The sequence below is a fragment of the Adiantum capillus-veneris genome, chromosome 13, assembly GCF_014529385.1.
Source record: "Adiantum capillus-veneris isolate H3 chromosome 13, ASM1452938v2, whole genome shotgun sequence".
Lineage (NCBI taxonomy): Eukaryota > Viridiplantae > Streptophyta > Polypodiopsida > Polypodiales > Pteridaceae > Adiantum > Adiantum capillus-veneris.
In genome coordinates this window covers 115,435,869-115,458,120 of record NC_140943.1, presented here as the reverse complement: position 1 = coordinate 115,458,120, position 22,252 = coordinate 115,435,869, and the positions used below count along the sequence as shown (strand labels likewise).

Genomic DNA, 22,252 nt, shown 5'->3' with positions numbered 1-22,252 from the left:
AACCCTGTAGGGAGGTCTATTTGGTGGGCTACACCCTGGCACCAAATCTATCCGATGGTCCTCAGGTCTCTCTGGCGGTAATTGCCACGGTAATGAATCAGAAAAACAGTCACTAAACTTTTGCAAAAATGCTGACCTTTCTTTATCTAACACAGATAAATTTGACTGATCCCTATCTGAGACATCACGTGCAAAAATCAAGTACACAAAAAGATGATTCTTTATTACAGAAGTGATAGCAGAAGCAGATACAATAGGGACTGACTCTCCTTTAAGCTTTACATCCAAGATGTGAGTTTTGCCCCTATGCTGTACAGTGATCTTTTTGTTCTAGGCATCCAAGACTCCATGCACTCGGAACATCCACGGGATCCCCATCAAGGCGTCACAACCTTCCAGCGGCATGATGTAAAACTCTTCAGTGCCCACATACGACTGAATATGCAGACGCAGTTTTCCAATGATAGGAGTAACACACTCTGAGTGGCCAGGACATGCCAACCCTGCCTCTGCTGTGTACCCCATCTCTTCAGCTTTGATGCCGAGCTTCATAGCTAACTCTGGTGAGATAAAGTTGGCTTTGGCACCTGGATCAAAGAAGATGAGTGCCGTCTGATCCCTAACTTTACCCCATGCCCTGCATAACTCACTGCCATCTGTGCTGGGCCTGTCACCCACCATGTCTGGCACTAAACCTGCCGTGGGTTTAGGCTTCTTGCCTTTCTGGTCTTCTTTATCCTCTGAGTCAGCTGGCCTTTTCCTTTGTGGACAATTGATAGAAAAGTGACCAGGCTGCTCGCATATAAAGCATTTGTTCTCAGCCATTAGGACCTTCTTTTCCTCGAGCGACTTGCGCACAAAAGGCTTCCTTTTCTGTTTCTTTGCCTGCGCTCCAGAAGTCCCAGCTGAATCCTTGTCTTTGGTGGCCTGTTCAGACCCCTATGACGCATCAGGAGCCGTCTTCACAAAGGGCTTCTTCGCTGAATTTTTCTTTTGCTGCCCTCCTTTATCACTGCTCGGAAATCCACTGTCCTCTCCTTTCAACAGGGCAAGACCAGTGTTCGCAACTTCCATAAGCTGAGTAAGGGTAGCCACTCTATTCTTTGTACAGTAATCGCGAAGCCCTTTAGGCAACCCACAACAATACTTCTCTATCTGCTCTGTCAGTGGCACAAATCTGTAGGAGGTCACTGAGAGTAATGCTTTACAAAACCTCCTATTGTACTCCAGCAAGCTCTTGCACGAAGCTGCCGTAAGCTGGTGCCAATCTGTCAAGACATCGGCTTCAAATTCATTTGATAGCCAAGCAGATGCAAACATTTGCTTGAAGTAAACCCAAGTGGCGGGTGCCTGTCCTTGCATTAACAATGTCGTCCACCATGTAAGCGCATTGTCCTTTAAGAAAGTGGCAGCTTTCCTAACCTTCGAGGCCTCTGTAAAATTCCCTCCCGCATAAGCTGTATCAAACTGCTGGAGGAAAGTGAGTGCCTTTGTCTTGTCCTCGAAACCACTGAAGGTACTGAACTTTACTGCTGCACCACCTTCTTTGTAAGCCTTCGGCTTCTCTAGTGCCCCCAAATTGTCATACGGAATGGTCTGCAACATGGGCACTGTACTAGGCATGATCGGCACGTGTTGGCCATTCACATTCTGCGTCAGAGGTGCGATATCTGGCTGCTGTCCAAAAAAACCAGCCATGCCAAAATGACCCTGTGGCACCCCAAACTGGCCCTGGTTGCCGTGGAAACCTTGCTGCATGCCGATAGTACCATACATGGGGTTTGGCATGATGCCTTGCATACCCCCGAACACTGTTCCTGGCATGTACGGCTGACTTCCAGACGCATAACCAGCCATACTTTGGAACACTGATCCACCCCCGAAATACCTAGGATGTACCGTGGGTGGTGGAAAAACTGAGTGCATAGCCTGGTATCCAGCTCCCTGTCCATTCAAGACAGCATGCTGGCTCTGAAAGGTGGCGGGCTGAACTGGCATAACCTGTGGAATAGGCGTTCTAGCCACCTGTTCAAGCACGGGAGGAATCTGCTTTGGAGCCCCCGACTCCGCAACATGCGAGTGTTCCCTTTCCTCCTGCGCCTCATGAAGTACCTGGGCTTGAGCTTCAACAAGCTCCGTACGCGGCGTACGTTGCCTATTTTGCTGTTGCACTGGTGGCGCTTGCAAGAATTCCATAAACCTCGGATTCTGCACCAGCTGCGAAAAGACATTCACCGCGGCAACTAACTGAGTCTTAAACGCATCATCCTCAAGTTGCCCTGTCATAAAGCCCTGTACTACTGGAGGGACATTCACGTTGACAGTAGGTACAGACTGACGTGGCCGTGAGCTCTCGCCAATCTCAAAAACCATAGGAATCTCCTGCCTGTCCTTTGGAGAGGAACCCTCTTCCATAATTCCCTTCCCCTTGTCGGCCATAGTGTAATCCCCGCGTTCTTGCACTGTGTGACTTTACCCTGAACAATCCAGGCTCACTCTTTGAGGAAAAAGTGATTGATGTCCCGGCAACGGAACCATGTAACCGGCCCGTAGGGCGGTAGGCGTTGGCTTTCACTCGAAATTCTTTACTTTATACACACACACAGAGCACTTTGCAAAGAGAACCTGCTATGGGAATTAACACTTAATCACACACACAGCTCGGAATCTAGAATGCTCCGAGCAAACGCCGACAACCTGTAGGCCCCAAAATTGGCGCCCCTTTCGGTATTTCTTTATTCTTTAGGAGGGTAAATTACAAGGTAAGGTCCTGGGAATCCTTCACGTGTATCCACCTAGATACCATTTGATTTGGCCAAATTTCGGCAGCATAACAGCCCCAAAACTTGCGCGAAACCAATTCCCCTGCTGGAACTCGCTTGCACAGTCGTATACCCTCTGATTCCTGTCCAAAAACAGTAAATTCAGCACGCTGTATTTACTGGTTTTTGCCCTGTTTTCAGCCCCAAACAGTCCCCTAACTGTCCTTTGCCAGTGGGGCACGATTCCCAATGATCCTGGCGTCCGTATGGCTGAAAAACAGTCAAATTACAGCGCATACACAGCTCTGATTTTGCACCTGTACGGTGAGGTTATGACCCTCACCAGTGCCTGCTTTGGAGCAGCAGTTAGCTACCCCTGTTCCTGCTCAAGGAGGCTCTTGCCTCAGCACAAAAGCATGAACCCACACAACTGTACATCAGTCAAATGAGTAGCCCTCTTGTGGGGCATCACATAACTGCACGTAGGGGAGAAAGCGAGTAGTGTGTAGTGTGCAGGGCATCACTCCTAGCACCACACTGTACATGAGAGGGAAAGAAAGCACTCCATAGCTCTTAACCTGTGACAGGTTGCAAATGAGGCTTCTCCCAGCTTAAAAATCAGCGCCCATTTTTCTGGAAGAGGCAAGTCCCTGAAAATGTGACACTTGGCGCATTTACAAGCATTTTCCCGTTTCGGGTTCGCCGCTTAAAAATATCCCAACCGACGCGTCAGTTGACTTCGCGGCAGAGTTATAAAGTGTTCCCCTAGTCATACCGAAGGTAATGACGCGAACATATTTCACGGCCCAAAATAGCAATTCCCTAAATTTTAGGAGATGCTTCCGTTGGGCTCCCACTGGTCTTCTGACCATCTATCCTCATTGGGACCGCATCCAAAAATGCAATGTGGCCCAACTGTCGCATACTTTTTGTTGGAAGTCCCACCTTGACTTTACGCCTTAATTGAGTTCACTTCCTAGCATCCACCAACTTGCTAAGTGCGACGGGGGGACCTATATGATCTTGCTCTGAGCCTAGACATCCTCTTACCATACGAATTCCACTGCCGACCACTTCCCGTCTGCGGGTGAATCTACCGTTCACATTGGCCATACAATGTCCGACCGTTTGCTACTTCAAAAAGAGGGTCTTAAACAAATAAAATAAACCCCATTGGAAAGAAACCAACAACCAAGGTTAGCAGTTGCCACATCTCTGTGACATGGTTAATAACTGCTACGTCCTCGTGACAGCCTGCCAGGCGATCTCGTCTTGAGGATCACACTATTGATCTGATTCTTGGAAGCACACCACCGAACCGTCCACCTTACCGTGCTAGCCGAGCCCAGAATGAAGAGATCATGAACCAAGTGAAAGACCTTCTTGAAAAGGGTCTTATCCAACCGAGTACTTCACCCTACTGCTCTCCGGTGTTGTTGGTATTAAAGAAAGACGGATCTTGGAGAATGTGCATTGACTACAGAGCTCTCGATAAAATCACATCAAAAACAGATTTTCCAATTCCAAGGATCGATGATATTCTTGACCTACTTCAGGAATCCTCTTGTTTCAGAAGGATTGATTTGAAAAGCGGATATCATCATATCAGAATCGCCCCGGGAGATGTCTATAAGCCAGTCTTTCAAACAAGTTTCGATTTGTATGAATTTTTGGTGATGCCTTTTGACCTTACCAATGCTCTAGTGACTTTCAACCGAATGATAAATAGGATTTTCCGAGAGTATCGATCTTTTGTTGACACTTTCTTTGATGATATTAGTCTTCTCCAAGGATGAAGCAGAACATCGACACCATCTGCTATAGGTCTTTTAGGCATTGCGGGATCACAAATTAGTTATCAATGCCAAAAAGAGTGAATTTTTCTTACCAGAGATACACTTTCTGGGACACATCGTCTCAGCGGCAAGAGTACAGATGGAGGACCCGGCCAAGATTGAGACTATACGTGACTCGCCAGATTTGAAGAATGTCTAATTCTTGGAAGCACACCACCGAACCGTCCACCTTACCGTGCTAGCCGAGCCCAGAATGAAGAGATCATGAACCAAGTGAAAGACCTTCTTGAAAAGGGTCTTATCCAACCGAGTACTTCACCCTACTGCTCTCCGGTGTTGTTGGTATTAAAGAAAGACGGATCTTGGAGAATGTGCATTGACTACAGAGCTCTCGATAAAATCACATCAAAAACAGATTTTCCAATTCCAAGGATCGATGATATTCTTGACCTACTTCAGGAATCCTCTTGTTTCAGAAGGATTGATTTGAAAAGCGGATATCATCACATCAGAATCGCCCCAGGAGATGTCTATAAGACAACCTTTCAAACAAGTTTCGATTTGTATGAATTTTTGGTGATGCCTTTTGACCTTACCAATGCTCTAGCGACTTTCAACCGAATGATAAATAGGATTTTCCGAGAGTATCGATCTTTTGTTGACACTTTCTTTGATGATATTAGTCTTCTCCAAGGATGAAGCAGAACATCGACACCATCTGCTATAGGTCTTTTAGGCATTGCGGGATCACAAATTAGTTATCAATGCCAAAAAGAGTGAATTTTTCTTACCAGAGATACACTTTCTGGGACACATCGTCTCAGCGGCAAGAGTACAGATGGAGGACCCGGCCAAGATTGAGACTATACGTGACTCGCCAGATTTGAAGAATGTTCATTAAGTGAGAAGCTTCTTGGGCTCGTGTTCTTACTACCGACGGTTCATTCGAAAGCTTGCAGAGGTAGCTTTCCCTATGCACATATTGACTCAAAAGGAGTCCCTTTCTCGTGGGGACTGACAGAGGTGACTGCCTTTCAAACACTTAAAGAAAAACTTGACTACTGGACCACTGTTGACTTTGTCGGACTTGCAAAAGTCATTCGAAGTATATTGCGATGCTTGTGGTCGTAGTCTGGGAGCGGTCTTAATGCATGAAGGCCATGTGATTGCCTATGAAAGCCGATTGTTTTCAAGGCCAGAATTGACAGCACAGATTTATGAGAAAGAGCTCTTGGCAGCGATCCATGCTCTTACTCAGTGGCGATATTACCTACTCGGAGCCGATTTCACGGTCTTTACTGATCATCAGAGTTTACGTTGCTACTTAACACAAAAGCAGCTTTCAGAAAAGCAGATGTGGTGGGCTAACATCTTGTCAAAGTTTCACTTCCATATTGTCCATGTTCAGGGACAGAATAACTTGGCAGATGCATTGTCTCGAAAGCCCCTAGTCTTGGCTATTTCCGCGATTCATCGTAGAAGCTTCAAGGATATGGTTGATCAGTACGCCACAGATCCGGATATTTTGATGTATTTACTTGAATACAGAATGGAGAGGGAGTAGCGGGATATTCCATACAAGATGGCTACTTGATAAAGAAAACAATGTTGTGCGTCACACAGCCATTGAAAAAAAAGGTTTTGAATGAGTGCTATTGTCCACCTTTTACCGGTCATCGCGGCATCGACACCACCTTGAAAGGTGTGGAGCAATACTTCTTTGGGCCAAGACTCAAGAAGGATGTGGACGACTTTGTTCACAGTTGTTTAGTATGGCAGAAGGTCAAGTTTGACACGCATAAGGCAGAGAGATTACTACAACCTTTACCCATTCCCACCCGCCCCTGGGAAAGTATTGCAATGGATTTCATTTTTGATCTCACAAAGACATAGAGTGGGCATGATGACATTTGGAGTGTCATCGACAAATTTAGCAAGCAAGCTCACTTCATTCGAGTGAAGAAAACAATCAAGCAAGATCAGTTAGCGAGACTATTCATTGCACAGATTTTTCGACTACATGGCATGCCTGAGACAATAGTCTCCGACAGAGATCCCCGATTCACGAGCTTGTTTTGGGGGGCTACTTGGGAGAACATTGGCACACGGTTGCAATTCTCGTCATCCTTCCACCCGCAGACAGATGGGCAATCTGAGATTGCAAATTCAGTTGTTCTGGATTTATTGAAGTCTCTGATCAGAAGACTCAATGGGAAAAATATTTGCCTTTGGTAGAATTTGCCTACAACAACACAATTCACTCTTCGACGGGGAAGGCACCATTTGAGATCATTGAAGGTGCTCCAAATGTTCCACCCTTCCTTAGCACTAAAGATAAGATTTTTGAAGTCGACCAGTACACAGGGACTTGGACACTGCTTTTGCCAAGGTCTGGGAGGCTTTAGCAAAATCTCAAGAACGACGTAAGAAGGCAGCAGATCGACATCGACGAGATTTGAAATTAAAGGAAGAGGATTGGGTGCTCTTACGTCTTGAGAAGACACCCCTAAGAAAACGAAAAGGAAAGGAGCAGCTTTTTCCAAAGCTTAGCATGAGGTATAATGGCCCTTTCCAAATACAAGAAAAGATAAATGATGTCTCCTTTAGACTACAACTGCCTAATACTTGGAAGATTCACAATGCATTCCATGTGAGTCTACTGAAGCCTTTAAAAGGCGATGTGCCAATTAATGGGGAGCCTCAGGAGCAACCCGAAGTGAAGGAAAGCGAGGAGATACTCGTTCCAGAACAGACTTTGGCACACAAGGACAAAAAGATAAAAGGTAAAGTGATTAGGCGATTCTTGGTTAAATTCAAGAACTATCCTGCATTAGATGCGAAGTAAATGGAGTAGGAGAACCTAGCAGATACTCCTCAAATTTTGGAACTTTACCCTGAAGCATTCCGTTTAGCATAGTCTACTCCGATAGAACCCCGAGTTCAACGAGGGTGAATCTACTGCAGCGGGTTTGCACAAGAGGGGAGTTACTCCGCTCCTTGTCAATAGATTACCCCGATTTTTGAATAAGGTCACTAATGTCCCCTTTGGGTTTCAAGGATACCAATGGGTTGACCAGTATTCTGTTGTACGACTTTAAGACACGGAATTCTCGAAAATGAATATGATTGATTTGTACTCTCTCATGTGAAAGACGAAATGACTGCAACATTTCGGTCTCATAAATCTCTATAGACATGATTGCAATAAGGATTAGTTAATCGAGCATCAGTGAGATCCGAAATGGATCTAGATGCGATTACTAAATACGTTGTCGATGGTCATGGTCTAAGATTTGGAATGAATTTTTCTGAGATTTTGTCATTGATGTCCTGTGATCTCGAGTGATGTCATGTGATGTGATTGTCGTTTTGTACAAGTGGTAGATGTGCCGTGTCTAGTCCATCGATACTAACAGTCAGTGTCTCCTAAGACAGTTCATGGCCTTTGTCTGTTTTGCAGGCGTAATCGAGGGCGAACACAATTCTTTCAAGAGGGGGGTATATCACAAACTGGTGACGTGGCAAAGCCACTCGAACAAACGCACAGCCAATTGATGACGTGGCTGACTGGCTGACAGTACGGACCACCGTAATTCACACTAACTGGCTGGCTATACGAATTTCCGCGATACGCGTTGACTGCTAACGTGGTTGTACCGATTTCCATGATACACACTCACAGTGCTGACGTGGCAAGGCGTACGGATTTCTTGCTTTTGCGCTGACAGCAGTGTACAGAATTCCACTCTAAGCGCTGGCAGCTTTTAGGATAAGTTGCTTTTGATTTTGAAAGCTTTTGGGGCTATGCTTTTAGCATCCCTTGTAACTCTCTATAAGTGACCCTAGGGGCTCACTCTGCAGTGCATGTGGACACAGAGTCTAAGATCGAGCACCCGCGGGTCGGTTGTACTTTGCCCAAACATTAATATAAAAATAAATACCGAAAGGGGCACCAGTCTTTGAGGCCAATATCTCTTGGCACAGAACTACGTCGGGTCGTGTCCACTCTCTTTTGATCTGTGAATTATTTTGAAGTGAATTCCTGTTGTGTCGTGATAGAATCTTAACTTGGGGTGTCCAAGTTTGTTACAAAAGGAGAAGCTACCTCGGCAAACTTCTGAATGAACCCCCGATAGTAAGAACACAAGCCGAAAAAGCTTCTAACTTCATAAACATTCTTCAAGTCAGGTAAGTCGCGGATAGTCTCAATTTTGACCGGGTCCATCTGTACTCCTGCTGTAAAACTCTCTTAAAATCCCAAAAGTCGTCCTGAAAGCTGCCTTGTAGACGTCTCCAGGAACAATTCAGATCTGATGATAACCACTCTTCATATCAATTTGGCAAGTAGAATTCTAAAGTCTGTCGAGTGTATCATCGATCCTCGTAATGTGGAAATCTGTTATGTTCATTGTTTTTTTGTTATTTTGGCCTCGGCTAACTCTGTAAGGTGGTCGGTTCGGTGGTGTACTACCAGGAATCAATCATGTGATCTTCAAGACTTGAAGGAGGCAACTCGCCTTATACGCCCTCAGAGAAACAATCAGCCTCTATTGCAGAAAATCTTGTCGTTCATTTTTGAGGTCAAACATATTCAACCTTCAATCATCATTCAGTTCTTTCAAAAAAATTGAGTAAAGAAAACTGGATTTCATCAGGTGCAATCTCTTTCCCCTTCATTTGTCAAAGTCGCTTTCTTAGCCGGATAGTCAACCTCGGCATTGTTCTTGTGGTACCAAGGGATTCCTCAAAGGACATCACACCCTTCCAAAGGCATGATATAGAAGTCCTCGTGCCCTAAACACCCCTGACATTCCAAACGATCGGCGTAATGGCAACGTCCGTCCAAGTGCCGCTAGAACTACCTCCGCCTGTGGCCTCAGCCTGTCAGGCGTAATTCCAAGTCGAATCGCCAATTCAAGTGAAAAGAAGTTGGCCTTGGCCCTCCACCAAAGAAAAATGAGGGCTTCCTGATCTTTCACTTTGCCCCCTGTGCGGCAAAGTTTTGAGCTTTCGTTCATCTGATTCAGGTCGGTCCCCACGCAATGTGGTACCAGTTCTGCTTTCATCTTTCCTTTTCTTCTGCGCTTGATGGCTGCTTTGTAACTCTCAAGTTTATCTTCTAGTGGTTCTTTGGTTCATCTTCTTTTCAAGAGTTCTTGTCTATTTCTTTCTGCGAGTATAGGTTCCCCTTTTCTGCACTCATCTGTCCTTTCGGCTTTCCTCCCTACTTGAGAGGAGAAGCACTGGCCACACGCCATCACTAGTAAATCTTATCAATCGGGTAATTCTTCAATTGTTTCGCTAGTCTCGGATCTATGGAGTACTTGACCAATCTTTTCATAGATGTGTCAACCTGCAGTTGACGTTTGTACTCCGCTGTCGCAAAATTTTCCACCAAGAATATGTCCAAATATTCATTATTTTCTTCGGTTCCCGCGCCGGATTTTCTTTTACCTGCCCCCCCCCCCCCCCCCCCCCCCCCCCCCTAAAGGTGTTATCTTTGTCATATGTAATCTGGGATTCTTTATGGCTTTATGCCCTTTAAGACAGAGCGATGAAGATGAGAGCGCGCCCGATGCGCGATGTATGAAGGGTGGGAGTGGCTAATAGCAATAAGTCCGAAATAGAGGCACGAAGATTCTTTCACAAAAATTGTGCGCTGCAAAAAGGTTCGGATCCTCCGTAGGAAAAGAATCTTTCTGTGCTTTGATACCACTGTAACCGGCTTGGACACTCCAAGCGAGAAATCAATAGCAGCACACGAACAGAAACTTCATAATCATTGAACTTTAATAGACAGAGAGAGAGAGAGAGAGAGAGAGAGTCCACAGGGCCCGGCAGAGTTCCGTGCCCAGAGGTATTGGCCCCAAAGATTGGCGCATGTCACAAACTGTTGACGTGTCAAAGCCTTGAAGAATGGAGCTAGGCCTAAACCCTAAGAAGAACAAGTAACCAACTTATGGGAACCCTGTCCGATGGAGCCCCAGTGACATAAAGGAAGTAAAATAAAGCAAGACCCACACACACTCACGCAAACTGATGACGTGGCAGTTGTACGGACGCTCCGTGTTTTGTGCTGACTGTTGACGAGGTAGTTGTACGGAATTTTGCAAAACGCGCTGACAGCTTTTTGGCATTGCTTTTGGACTAGAAGCTTTTGAGTTTTGAAGAATTTTCGCTGTAACTGCTTTTCAGGCCAAGGGCCTTTAAATATGAGGTTAGAGCTCATTCTCTGGCATGCTTCTTGGAGAAGGTTCAGAATCTGGAGTATCGGCTTGTACTGTGTTGATGCAATATAAAGAAATACCGAAAGGGGCACCAAGGTTTGGGACCAGTACTCTCTAGGGTGAAATTCCGCCACTCCGTGTCGCGTGTCGTCTCTCTCTCAATTCAGTTGTTATTGAAGTGCTAAAAGTCTGTTCAGTCTGTTCTTTTCTATTGGCACGTGGCGCCCGTCTTGTGACAACACCCCTTTCGATATTGCTCTTTATATTAATCTTTGGGTAAAGTACAATTCCTGCGGATGCTCGCTCTCAGACTCTGCGTCCATATGCTCTGAGAAGTGAGCCCCCTTGGGTCACTTATAAACATTACAAGCGGTGCTAAAAGCAAAGCCCCAAAAGCAAGTAATCTCAAAATCTGCAAGCAAAAAGCAGCAATGCAAAAAGCGAAAATCGGTACAGCTGTCAGCGCGAATTACGAAACTTGCCGTACAATCTACCACGTCAGCATGTCAACGCAGATTCCGAAAATCCATATTGTCTACCATGTGGCACTCTGCCAAGTCAACCTATCCGTAATTTTTGTGCCACGTCATCCCATCTGCCCGCAAGTGGTCATGCCACATCATCAGTTTGTGACAGTGAGTCTCTAGAAAAGGGTGCCTCCATCTTCATTCAATCCTTGGAAGCCATGAGGCCAGCTTTGATTGTAATCTTCCATGCTATCAATGGCTAGCATTTTCAACTTAATCCATTCTACAAGAAGTTGTACTTCAAATAAAGACGTTAGGTAATTCGAGCAAAAACTAATTTTGAAAGCTTGCCATGGCCTTGGAGCGTGAGGCTTTGAGGATAAAAGAATCCACCATTGATTGCATAGTCTCTAAGAAAAGGCCACTCCAAAAAAATTGGATTCTTCTGTGTACTTCTCGAATGCGTAAGTTCAAAGAAACTGTAAAGCTCTCTTCCAATCCTTGACTCCTAAACAGCTGAAATTTTTATTGTCAATCCATCGTCCTTGAAATCCTTGGGTTGAGGAAGTCATGTAGATTCTAGAACTGGTGGATTTTATGGGTATGCATAAGGATTCCAACTATGAAACACGGGAGGTGGTGAGGCGGCGGTGGCAGAGGTGGTGCAAAAGTAGGTGTCGCACCCATCCGATGAAAAAATCCCACCAAAGGGACAGAAGCATCTGTCCTATGTAGACTGATGAGAGGAAGCTCTTGCATTGTCGGGTCCTAACCCCTTTGGGATCCTAGGGTAGTAACACATCATCTATTTATGACATGACTCACATTTTTTGCCTTGCACAGTCTCAACCCTCTCGTAGACATAGGAAATTATACTTAGCTTCACAATTGCTCTTTTTTGCTTTTAAAAAGGTGGTTTTAACTTGGGAGTTGTCCAATGCAACGAGGACAAATGATAGACATACATATCCAACATAACAAAAATTATCCTTTCTTGTGAGAGTTTATTTTGGCCCTTACAGAGTAAATTTAAAAAGACTTGAGAGATGAAACACAGAAAGAGCCTTTAAAAGCAGAGCCAAGTCCTATCCTCTTTGTGGCTGGGTTCAGACAAGGAAGTAGAAGAGATCTTGAGAGAAGCATGGCTCCACACGTCGCTAGCTCATACGCGAAAAAGAGGAAACATTGTTTCCAGACCCACAAGAAATTGGGCGAGCCCCCCCCCCCCCCCCCCCCCCCCCAAACTATACCTCACACGGGCATGAGAGGAGATGGGATCTAAGGTGGGATCTCGGGCAAACTTGGGCAAAGTAATCTCGAGAAGGATACCCGTGTTTACTTCACCCCCTTTACCCCCCCTAATCTGCAAAGTCTCATTTCCAAAACCTCACATAGATGACACACACAAAAATTAGAAAACATTGACAAAGCATACACCTAGATGAATCCAGGATAAGCCCCGATTCACCCGTGAAGGAAAGTGCAAGGTATAGACCCGTGGATAAAGCACTTTAACTTGACCTGAATACACCATGCCAAAGTACAATCCAAAACTGAAAACTGAACACAACTTCTTATGAGACAAGACGCATATCAAAAGGAAAAAAAGTTAATATACAAGGGATTTGCATAAAATAGCAAGGCAATAAAACTGCTGCAGTTAATACATTGAGGGTATAAAGAGACTATGCTCAAGCCAAACACAATACATTGAACAAGTAATGTAAGAAGTCATCATACATAGTAGCACATATACTAAACAGCACTTAAAAATGCAAAAAAAAACTGCACAGACTACCAGCTCATAAATTCTTATTTACAACAATAAATGTATTTATTTGAATGTTATACTCGTACATGCAGTTTAAAATGGTACAGCTCTTTGTGTAATTGAGAGGTACAATCATGTTATAACTAACAGCAGAAAGATTAGACGCATGTAACATGTACCTCAAAATCGAACCCAGCACCGTGTACACTGTGCCATACAATCCCCCTTGCAGTCAACATTGTAACCTAACACCTTGGGGTTGCGCAGGAGAAGATTGCGTAAGGAGGTACCAGAGATGCCCCATTCCTTCTCCAAAATCTGCACATTCTTCTGCATCTCTTCTTCAAGAAGGCAACCCAAGACCTCAGGAAATTTCTTCAGAAATGCAGGCAAATCTGCATCCGAAAGACCGAGGCTGCACAGAAAATCAAGGGTTTTCTGCACGAGTGCAGGATCTGGCATCGTTTTGGCTCTCTCTTCACCCCAATACGGTGAAGGGAACCATCCAAAAGACTTCGCAAGAACCTGATTAGCTTCTTGCTCGGACACAGCAAACCCTAGAAGAGGTGCACGTGCAGCCTGCCACTTAGCAAGATCCTCGCTATTCGACAGCTGATCCTCCAACGGCACAGTTGCTGGCTTGCCTGCTAATTTGGCTTGAACAACCACCTGCAATCCCGCTGTCTTTGTTAAGCTTGGCGTTTGCCCTGCAAATTCTTTTCTTGACCGAGGATGACGCATAGGAGACAGCAAAACTCTACTTCCGGAATGAGGAGAAATTGTAGCCTGTAAAAGGCGACCTTCCATAGTGGTCACCACCATCGCAACGAGCCGCTGCTGCTTCCCATAACGGATGCGCGGCGACCAGCATCGTGTGAGTGGCCCAACTCAAGAACGAGTGGTCGGGAAAAAGGATAACCCACGGGAAACGCGTGTGTAGACTATTATGGTGACGAGCTCGTTTAATGGCATCGACGGTGCGCAAGTGGGGCGCGGGGAGCGAGGGAATTTGGATCGGACGCGTGGCAAGCCGCATGGCGGGGGGGGGGGGGGGGGGGGGGGGGGGGGTTGCACACTGCGATATGTAAACCCGGGCACGTCGGAGCCTACGGAGTGCGGACGTGGAGGGGTTACGAGGCAAGCCACGGTGGACGAGGTGGCGAGGCAGGGGTGATGACGGGGTTGGGTACCACGTCATGCAATTTCAAAAATCACATGATTGGGGGCTGCGGAGGTAGTTACACCGTGGTACTACGAATGTTCTCCATGCATGCTCCTCTAGGGCGCGTGGGAAGAGCGTCGAGGGACAGGCATTGTGAGCCTTCTCTCCCCCTCTTCCGAATGGCATGAGCGCAAGCAGGTAGAGCGGGTGATGTTGCAGCTCACCATGGCCTTGTGTCGATGCAGCTCTCCTCTCCCTGTCCTCTTCTGAAAGAGCTCGTCACTTCTGAGCCTCTGTCTCCCTGCTTGCAATTGCAAAGGTCCCTGCTCTGGATTGCCAAGTTTCATTCATCATGGAGAATCGACATCTCTCCACAGCCACCCACAATTGAGCTCTTCAATTGTAAACCCAGGCAAGTTAGGGTATTGCAATGCAAAAAATGGAGAAATCTGATGCTATCAGTAGGGCAGAGGATCTTTCTTCCCGTGGCCTCATCATTGGATAGTTGGGAAGAGGTGGAAAAGTCTTTGTAAACCCGGGCAAGACAGAGAATAAGGGCAACAATGGAAAGGATGGCTTGTCATTGGGATTTGAATGAACTCCCAACCGTTGAGCAACAGCCACAGTGGATAGACTCTTCAAACCAGATCCTTGGGTGACAAGGTCCTCTTGACATGTATCAAATTTATAGCACCTCTGATAAGGAGATGGATGGGCGAGACTCTAGTGATAGCCACGAAATGCAAGATTTGTTTGAAATGGCTCAACAATCATGCCTAAATGCTTTTGCATTTACATCGAGTCGGTACTTTGCCTTTGATAGACAAGCATACAGCTTGATGATTGCTTCCATACAAAAAGGGCAAGGACTAACCATAGATTCTCTCAAAGCAGTAGACAAACGGGGCCTCTTGTACTAGAGAAAATGGGGAAGAGTCCAAGCATCATTACACATGGTCACCAATGAAGAAGGTGATATGTATCTTGTCAATAGCACAGGAAAGAGGATTCCATGCATAGAAGATTGGGAAAGGACTGTTTTTCATGCCACACAAGTGAACATCTTGATTGGACCGCAACCAGGATAGCAATCGCAGAAACACAGTGCACCAACATTAGGATGCATGGTATTTCACTTGAATTTGAAAAGGAGGTCCTTGACCTTTGCTCTTGTGGTACAGTTTTCAACTTTGGAGGATGGAGATAGGCAAACACGAGATGTGACACAGTGCCTGGGTTTACATGACAGGGGTGAGAGTGCTAGCAAGAGAGACGTGTGTATTGAACAGCACACAGTGGGCTTTGCTGATGTTCAAAAAACATTAGATAATGTAGTTGTCAACCACGAAGCTAGATTGGTTAGACTAAATTGGGTAGTACAAACAAAATGGAAATTTGTGTGCCATCGATGGGGCAACGCGCGAAGAAACGGCGAGGAGCGTCGACGACTTTGCACATCCAAGAAGTGTGGATGCACCTTCATGGTTTTTGTGGTTTTTCCATGACATGACATAGAGAAGGTCACCATACGGGTATTTGGAGGTCACAAAGGACACCTTCCAGGGTCGTGGAGTGATCTATATCACCTTCCTCTGCATCCTATGGTGAAGAAGCGATGCATGGAGGATTTGTTTGATGTCGGTACATGTCGCCATGTTGCAAGGATGAGTGTATCTAAAGAAGTCGTCCACATCAACATGGCATCTCTTGTAGAGCAAGTATCCTATAGATTCTTCATGATTCCAAAGGAAATCCAGATGATGTCCTACAAATTGTGTGTCGAAGGTACTGACCTTTCTGTGGTTTTTCTTTTTGTGAACTGAAATGCAGCTGGGTTTACACTTGACCGGGTTTATATGTTGCCTGCCTTGGTTTATACTTACCTATGTTAACCATATTCATTACTGTAGGAAGGCTTGGAAGTGACGACTAGTCATCAATGTCCAGGGAGGCTCTTAAGTTGAAAGAGCATAACAAGGTGCTACACTGTCAGCCCTACAACCCTGATGCACTTGAGGAGACAGACCGGCCCTTCATTCTAGTTATCCAAGATGATTGGATGCTTCACATGTCTATGTGTTTCTCAAGCAATAGTTCATGGGCAATAGACTCAATCTTCAAGACAAATGTATTTGTCATGCCACTGTATGAAGCAGTGGTACCAAATCAGCATGGTGCTGGTTTACCTGTGTGGTTCATGCTATGCACATGTGATGTAGGCACTAGCCAAGAAAAAGTCGCCTTGAAGGTTACTTTGAAACTATTCCTTCAAAGACTGAACAACATCCGCCCAAAGGCGTTGGTGTTTAATAAGTGCATCACTTCACTACAAGCCATCAAGAAAGTGGTTGATGTCGATCCATTTTGTTGGGAAGTGGGTGAAAATGGTAGTATCACCCAAGTTGCATGCATTGTGCTAGTATGTTGGTTCCACACAAAGAAGGCTCGGGTGGAGCATTTACTGCCACAGGTGCGACCAAAGGCTTGCTTATGTTTCTTTGCCTCTCCATTTTTCATGTTGCCTCCCCCTCCTCACGTGTTCTTGTAGGTCCCCAAAGAAATGAAGGACCATGTGTATGGTGCAATGGAGAGTATGATGCAATACCCGACGGAGGAAGAGTTCAACTCAAGTACAAAGAACTCCTTCGGGAATGCTTGGAGCATGATAACATTCTAAGATACATTAGCAATGGATGGGCTGCAAAGACATGCACTTGGCGTCGATTGTGGCCAAAGTTTGGCCGGCTCTTCCCTCATGGGCACGTTGACACCATAAACTTGGTGGAGAGACTTTGGCAGTACATAAAGTACACCTTGTTGGATGCACGGATCAATCGATCAGCCTTGGACTTGTTGCATGCCCTTATTGGCGATTCAATCACAGGGACGCGGATGGGTCGTACTGTTGTGGAGTTCTTCAGACAGAAACAGGAGATCGATAATTCCTCTCTGTTTTTTGTATGCCACGGTCTACCTTTTGCCTTTGCCTGGGTTTACATTTGGAGTATTAGTGTCTTTATACTACAATTTGAGCAAATGTGTCCTTTTTTGTACTTGCATGGGTTTACATTCTGAGTAACGGTGTCTTTATATTTCATTTTCAATATCTGTGTCTTTGGTTTATGTCCTTGCCTGGGTTTACACTCTGACTAGCTGTATCTTTATCTTGCATTCTAAGCAATCGTGTCCTTGGTTTAGTTCCTTGACTGGGTTTACACTCTGAGTGACTATAATTTTATCCTGCATTCTGGGTAACTGTGTCTTTGGTTTAGGTCAGTAGCCTGGGTTTACATTCTGAGTAACTGTATGTTTATATTGCATGCTGAGTAATTGTGTCCCTGGTTTAGTTCCTTGACTAGGTTTACACTCTGAGTGACTGTATTTTTATCCTGCATTCTCGATAACTGTGTCTTTGGTTTATGTCCTTGCTCGGGTTTATAGTATGAGTAATTGAGTCTTTATACTACCTTTCCTTTTGCAGTTGACTTAGGTAAACACAACATGTATGCGAATGATAAGGGGCAAACGAAACGCTTGTCGGGTGGAGAACAAATGCTTTGCAGATATGTAAGTGACCCATCAACAGTTGAAGTGATCGAGGAAGCGGACCTCCTTTTCAAGGTGTTGAGTATGTCATGCCACGAGATCTGGTATCATGCCAGCTTGCAATCCTCTTATTGTGATTGTGCAGATTGGGCAAGCATGTGCAAGCACCTGTATGGCATGCGACTAGTAGTTAGAGACTTCTTTCCTCATCTGTGCCATATTCTCCCAATCGTTGACACGGCTAGAGAAATGGCGATGGAGAATACACAAGAAAACGTTGGCTCCATAATTGAAGGGCCAGATGAGCCTCCCAATGACATGGTCATCCAACGATCCCTTTCGTCACATATCCTCAACCAATGCATTGAAGATTTGAAGAGTAAGTTAAATGAGATTGAAAGACGTATCCCATCTTGTGATGAGGTGCAGATACAATCATTGATAGGACAGGTACGATCGGATTATTCATGTCTTTCAGATGAAAGGGCTCCCAAGGACATTAAATTTCCACAAAAGGGAAGCATTTCACAAATTCAGGGCATGTGACAACCACCCAACTCGGGCATGGACAACGGCCTTCCAGCAATTCTTCAAGAACTTCCAAATGTCGTTTTCTTTCTCATTTAGTGATAGTCCTTTTGTACGGGCTACCATAGAAGTATTAAAGCACTTTTTACTGTCAATGTCCGACAGTTTTATCTGTTTTAGTGTAAAAGGTTTATCCTGCAATAGTAGATGTTTTGATTGAAGTGTTGATGTTTTGCATTGTTCTACCACATCAGGTGGTAAACTACAAAGCAGAGCTAAAGAGTCAATCGTGAATGGAGCATATTGATTCAGTATCTCAAAATCCCTGAGTTTGTTTTCAAGGCGAATAGCGTCGAGCTCAATCTGTTTGAAAGGGAGTAGCGGAATGACTTCAGAAAAATGTATGGGCATAGACCTTCCAATTTTTTGAGAAGAAGGGTCCTCTATTAGGCCTAGGGCTTCCTTTTCTTCTTGATCCAAGAGATCTAGATCCAAAAGAGGGTTCACAATCTCTTGAGATTGTCTAATTGCTAGAGGAAGGATAGGGAGATTATTGATCAAATAGAGCTTATTAACTATGGAAGGTAGGGATGAAAAGTAGAAGTCTAAATCCGAACATCCCTGAGCATCAATAAAGCATAATGATAATAGAAAAGAATTTAGTGAATTAATTAGTTGTGTATGTTCTTTTCTGGCAAGGGCTAAGAGTTTTAACCAGTCATTAACAGATGTTGTTTTTAATGCTGAAAGCTCTTGTTCCTGTATTGCTTTTTTTTCATAGTCAAGGAGATTCTTATGAAAGCCAGTCCCTTTGAAGCATGATAGTAAGCACTGTGTTCCAATAGGAGGGATATGAAACCTTTTATCGTCGGAGTATCCAAATCATGTGAGAGATACAATCCAGCCAACCTGAAGGATGTTACCAGAGATAAATTTGTAAGTAGCTATTAATGAAGGCAAGTTCAATATATGGTAGTTGTCCGACCAAGGACAACTCGGGAAATAAAGAGAGAGAGAGAGAGAGAGAGAGAGAGAGATTAAATTTGACATCCCCTCTTATAGAACCATATATTGACACTTGACCTAGAATAGATAAGACCTAAATTACAATAGACAATATATGAAGACAAAATCAACACAATCCAACTTTTTATAAATGAAGCTGGTACATCCGATTCTGGTAGGAGACTAATTGAGTCTCAGAATCCATGAGAGAATAGACCTATACCTGCCACCATCCAACACAAGCAGCCAGTTAGAACATGGGCAACCTTGATGGGAAGATAGGTATCCAAACAATCTATTCTGCTTGTTATTGTTGTCACATAGCCCTAAACCCCTTCACTCTCCTTATATGCATTTCAAGGGAGTTTTTTCTTTGCTTCTCTAGCAGGCATGATCCGTCTTTTAACGGTATTTTCCACCATAATTTTGTTTGGCAGACTTTCCTCTACCATAATTTCATCTGGTACACTGGTTGTTTTAGGTTTGATGATGAAGGCTTATTTGCATCCTTCCGAAAAATCACGTATGGCGGAGGGACGTGGCTTTCAATTGGATAGGTAGCATCTCTTGCGAGTTTTTGTGCTCACATTCTCAAAGGATGGTATATCCCCCATAGTTTGGCTTCCGATAGATAGCATCACACCCTGTAGTACATTGATATAAACCAAATCTTGTCTATCAGTGGTCTATTCTAGATGCTAGTTTCTAAGAATAACTGGAAAAAACCTCAGCTATACAACAACACTTTTATATTAACTATCTGTGAGATTTGGGCATCCTACCCTCTAATTGGATAGAATGATAGCCTGAGAGGATAAAGAGAGATATAGAAAAAGGTTTTTTAGAGAAAAATGTAGGATCAGATTCCCATTTTTGACTCTCACTTTTACCACTCTCACTCCCGCCACTGTCTCCATCATCCCCACTGCCCTCAGTCCCTTCGTCCCTCCCGTCCCCATTTCCCTCTTCTTCATAATCCTCTTGACCTTCTTCGTCACTCCCTTGGTCATCATCAACTTCTTCCTCATCCCCGCCATCACCATCATTGGTATCAAGCTCTGAACATGCCGCTGCACATACAGGTTATGTAAACTTGGGCAATGTTAGACAGTGTAGACCCGGACATTGATGTGCAACAAACACACACACACACACACACACACAGAGTCACATGGCATTCGTAGCCTTGCCATATCTTCTTCATTATAGCATTTTTCTTCATCTCTTGCACAACATCAGCCTTTTGCATACGAGCCACCACGAAGTCAAGGAGAAAGTCGTCTTTGGTGCATCGTACTTTCTTCTTGTTGATAGAATCCCAAGCTTCGAAGCCCCTGATGAGGGCCCTTGCTTGAATAGCCTTGTGACTCAACTCGTACTTGCGGTCCACGTCTTCAAATCGCTCTCTCGCATGTAACCTATCTCTTTGTGTAGACTTTAGAATGGGGTTTAAAGAAGCACGAGTCACCCTCCCTCCCACTCTATGTGGAATCTGTACCCTTAGGCCATGTTTCTTTCGAAGGTGGTCCCCATACGTTGCCGCTTGTCCATCTGCGTGTTTCTACTTGGGCAAGCCGGATCTGCTTGATACATCCGGACGAGCTTCCCATCAATGTAAAGCTCTACATATGGCCGGGATGACTTCAATGAGTCGGCTCTCCACACCTGTATAAAAGAACATACCTACATAACTTTAGAAATGGTATGAAACCCTTGCTAACCCAAATATAAACCCGTGCATGCTCGAGACTAAATGTAGACCCGGGTCAAAGAGGGACTCACACGACTGACGCTCAATGCTTGAGAGGTTCCAGCCTTTCTTCGCTTGGATGTACACCGTGAACCGGCCCCTTCTACTTCAAGAAGCTTTCTCTTACTGCCTTTGGCTTCTTTTGCGGTGGCAATTACAGCATTTCGCTTGGGCTTCTCTTGCAGTTGAAGCTTTCCCTTCCCCTTTTCACTCGCCACCTTGAATTGTTTCTCTACCTCATGACCCTTCAAGTGGACAATTGAGGGCTTTTGAACCACATATGAACCTTTCTCCTTGGGCTTCACAAGAGCCTTCTTTGCTTCAAAACCCTTCATTGGGACCTTCTCCTTCGACTTCACAAGGGGCCTCTTCGCATCAGAGCCCTTCGTTTGGCCTTCTCTTTAGGCTTCACAAGCTTCCTCTTCCCATCCGGGCCTTCATCAACCTTCAGGTTTAACCTCTGGCCACAAACAAAACCTTGGGATCAACCCACCTTATAAAGAGAAGCCATGAAACCTAAACTTTTAGCACCACGGACTTGAAGATAAACCCACCCAATCCGGGCATGGCATGAAAACCTGGGCAAGCCCGATGTGCAAACATGGGCCCAACATGTAAACCCAGGCAAACCCGAGTTGGGGAAGGTGAAAATACATGCATCCCTTCCTTTGTCGCCAACTCCACAACAGTGGGATCCTCACGCGGCATTTGAGACTCGTCCTCGTCCGAAGGTATGGCTGTCTTCTTGCCCTTCTCAACACACTGCATAAAGAGCGACATTTAGAGCGCACCCCAATGGCCATGATTAGGCGTAAACTCGGACATACCTGCATTTTCTTGGAAGTGGCCTCATTCAATACTTGGACCTCTGTCTCCTTCTTAGCACCCTACAGTAATCAGAAACAGATTTCAGCGAGCACTCCCATGGACATGCCTCTGAGCAAGTGTAAACCCAGACATACCTGATTTTGACAGAAAGTGGCCTCGATGTCATCTCCAACATGCTTATCCTCACGAAACTTAGATCTTTTTTTGGATTGCACTAAGCTTTGAGCTCGCTTGTTTCTTTGTTGTGGAGGAGGTCCCTTCTCACCCTTACCCCCCTTGACAGGGAGCTTACTTGGATTCTTTTTCATAGGAGGAGTGGGAGGGGGATCGTCCTCCTTTCTTTCCTCGGACACCACCACCTCCGTCGTGACCTGCAATGTAGTTTGTGCAAGGGTGAGAATCACATGCCC

General features: G+C 45.0%; 1 protein-coding gene and 2 pseudogenes across 1 annotated transcript in view; 1 reads left to right on the top strand and 2 right to left on the bottom strand.

The window, feature by feature from the left end:
• LOC147444703 (Mitochondrial transcription termination factor family protein) overlaps window positions 1-13,920 on the bottom strand; it is a 39,199-nt gene extending 25,279 nt beyond the window's left edge. Inside the window, exon 1 of the mRNA XM_086527250.1 lies at window positions 13,203-13,920. Coding sequence (XP_086383376.1) covers window positions 13,204-13,845 — 642 coding nt within the window. The 5' untranslated portion in view covers window positions 13,846-13,920 and the 3' untranslated portion in view covers window position 13,203. The remainder of the gene's footprint in view (window positions 1-13,202) is intronic.
• Window positions 13,921-14,748: 828 nt separating this feature from the next.
• LOC147444702 (uncharacterized) lies at window positions 14,749-15,392 on the top strand (annotated as a pseudogene).
• A 4,628-nt stretch (window positions 15,393-20,020) lies between these two features.
• LOC147444701 (uncharacterized) lies at window positions 20,021-21,782 on the bottom strand (annotated as a pseudogene).
• Window positions 21,783-22,252: the final 470 nt, after the last annotated feature.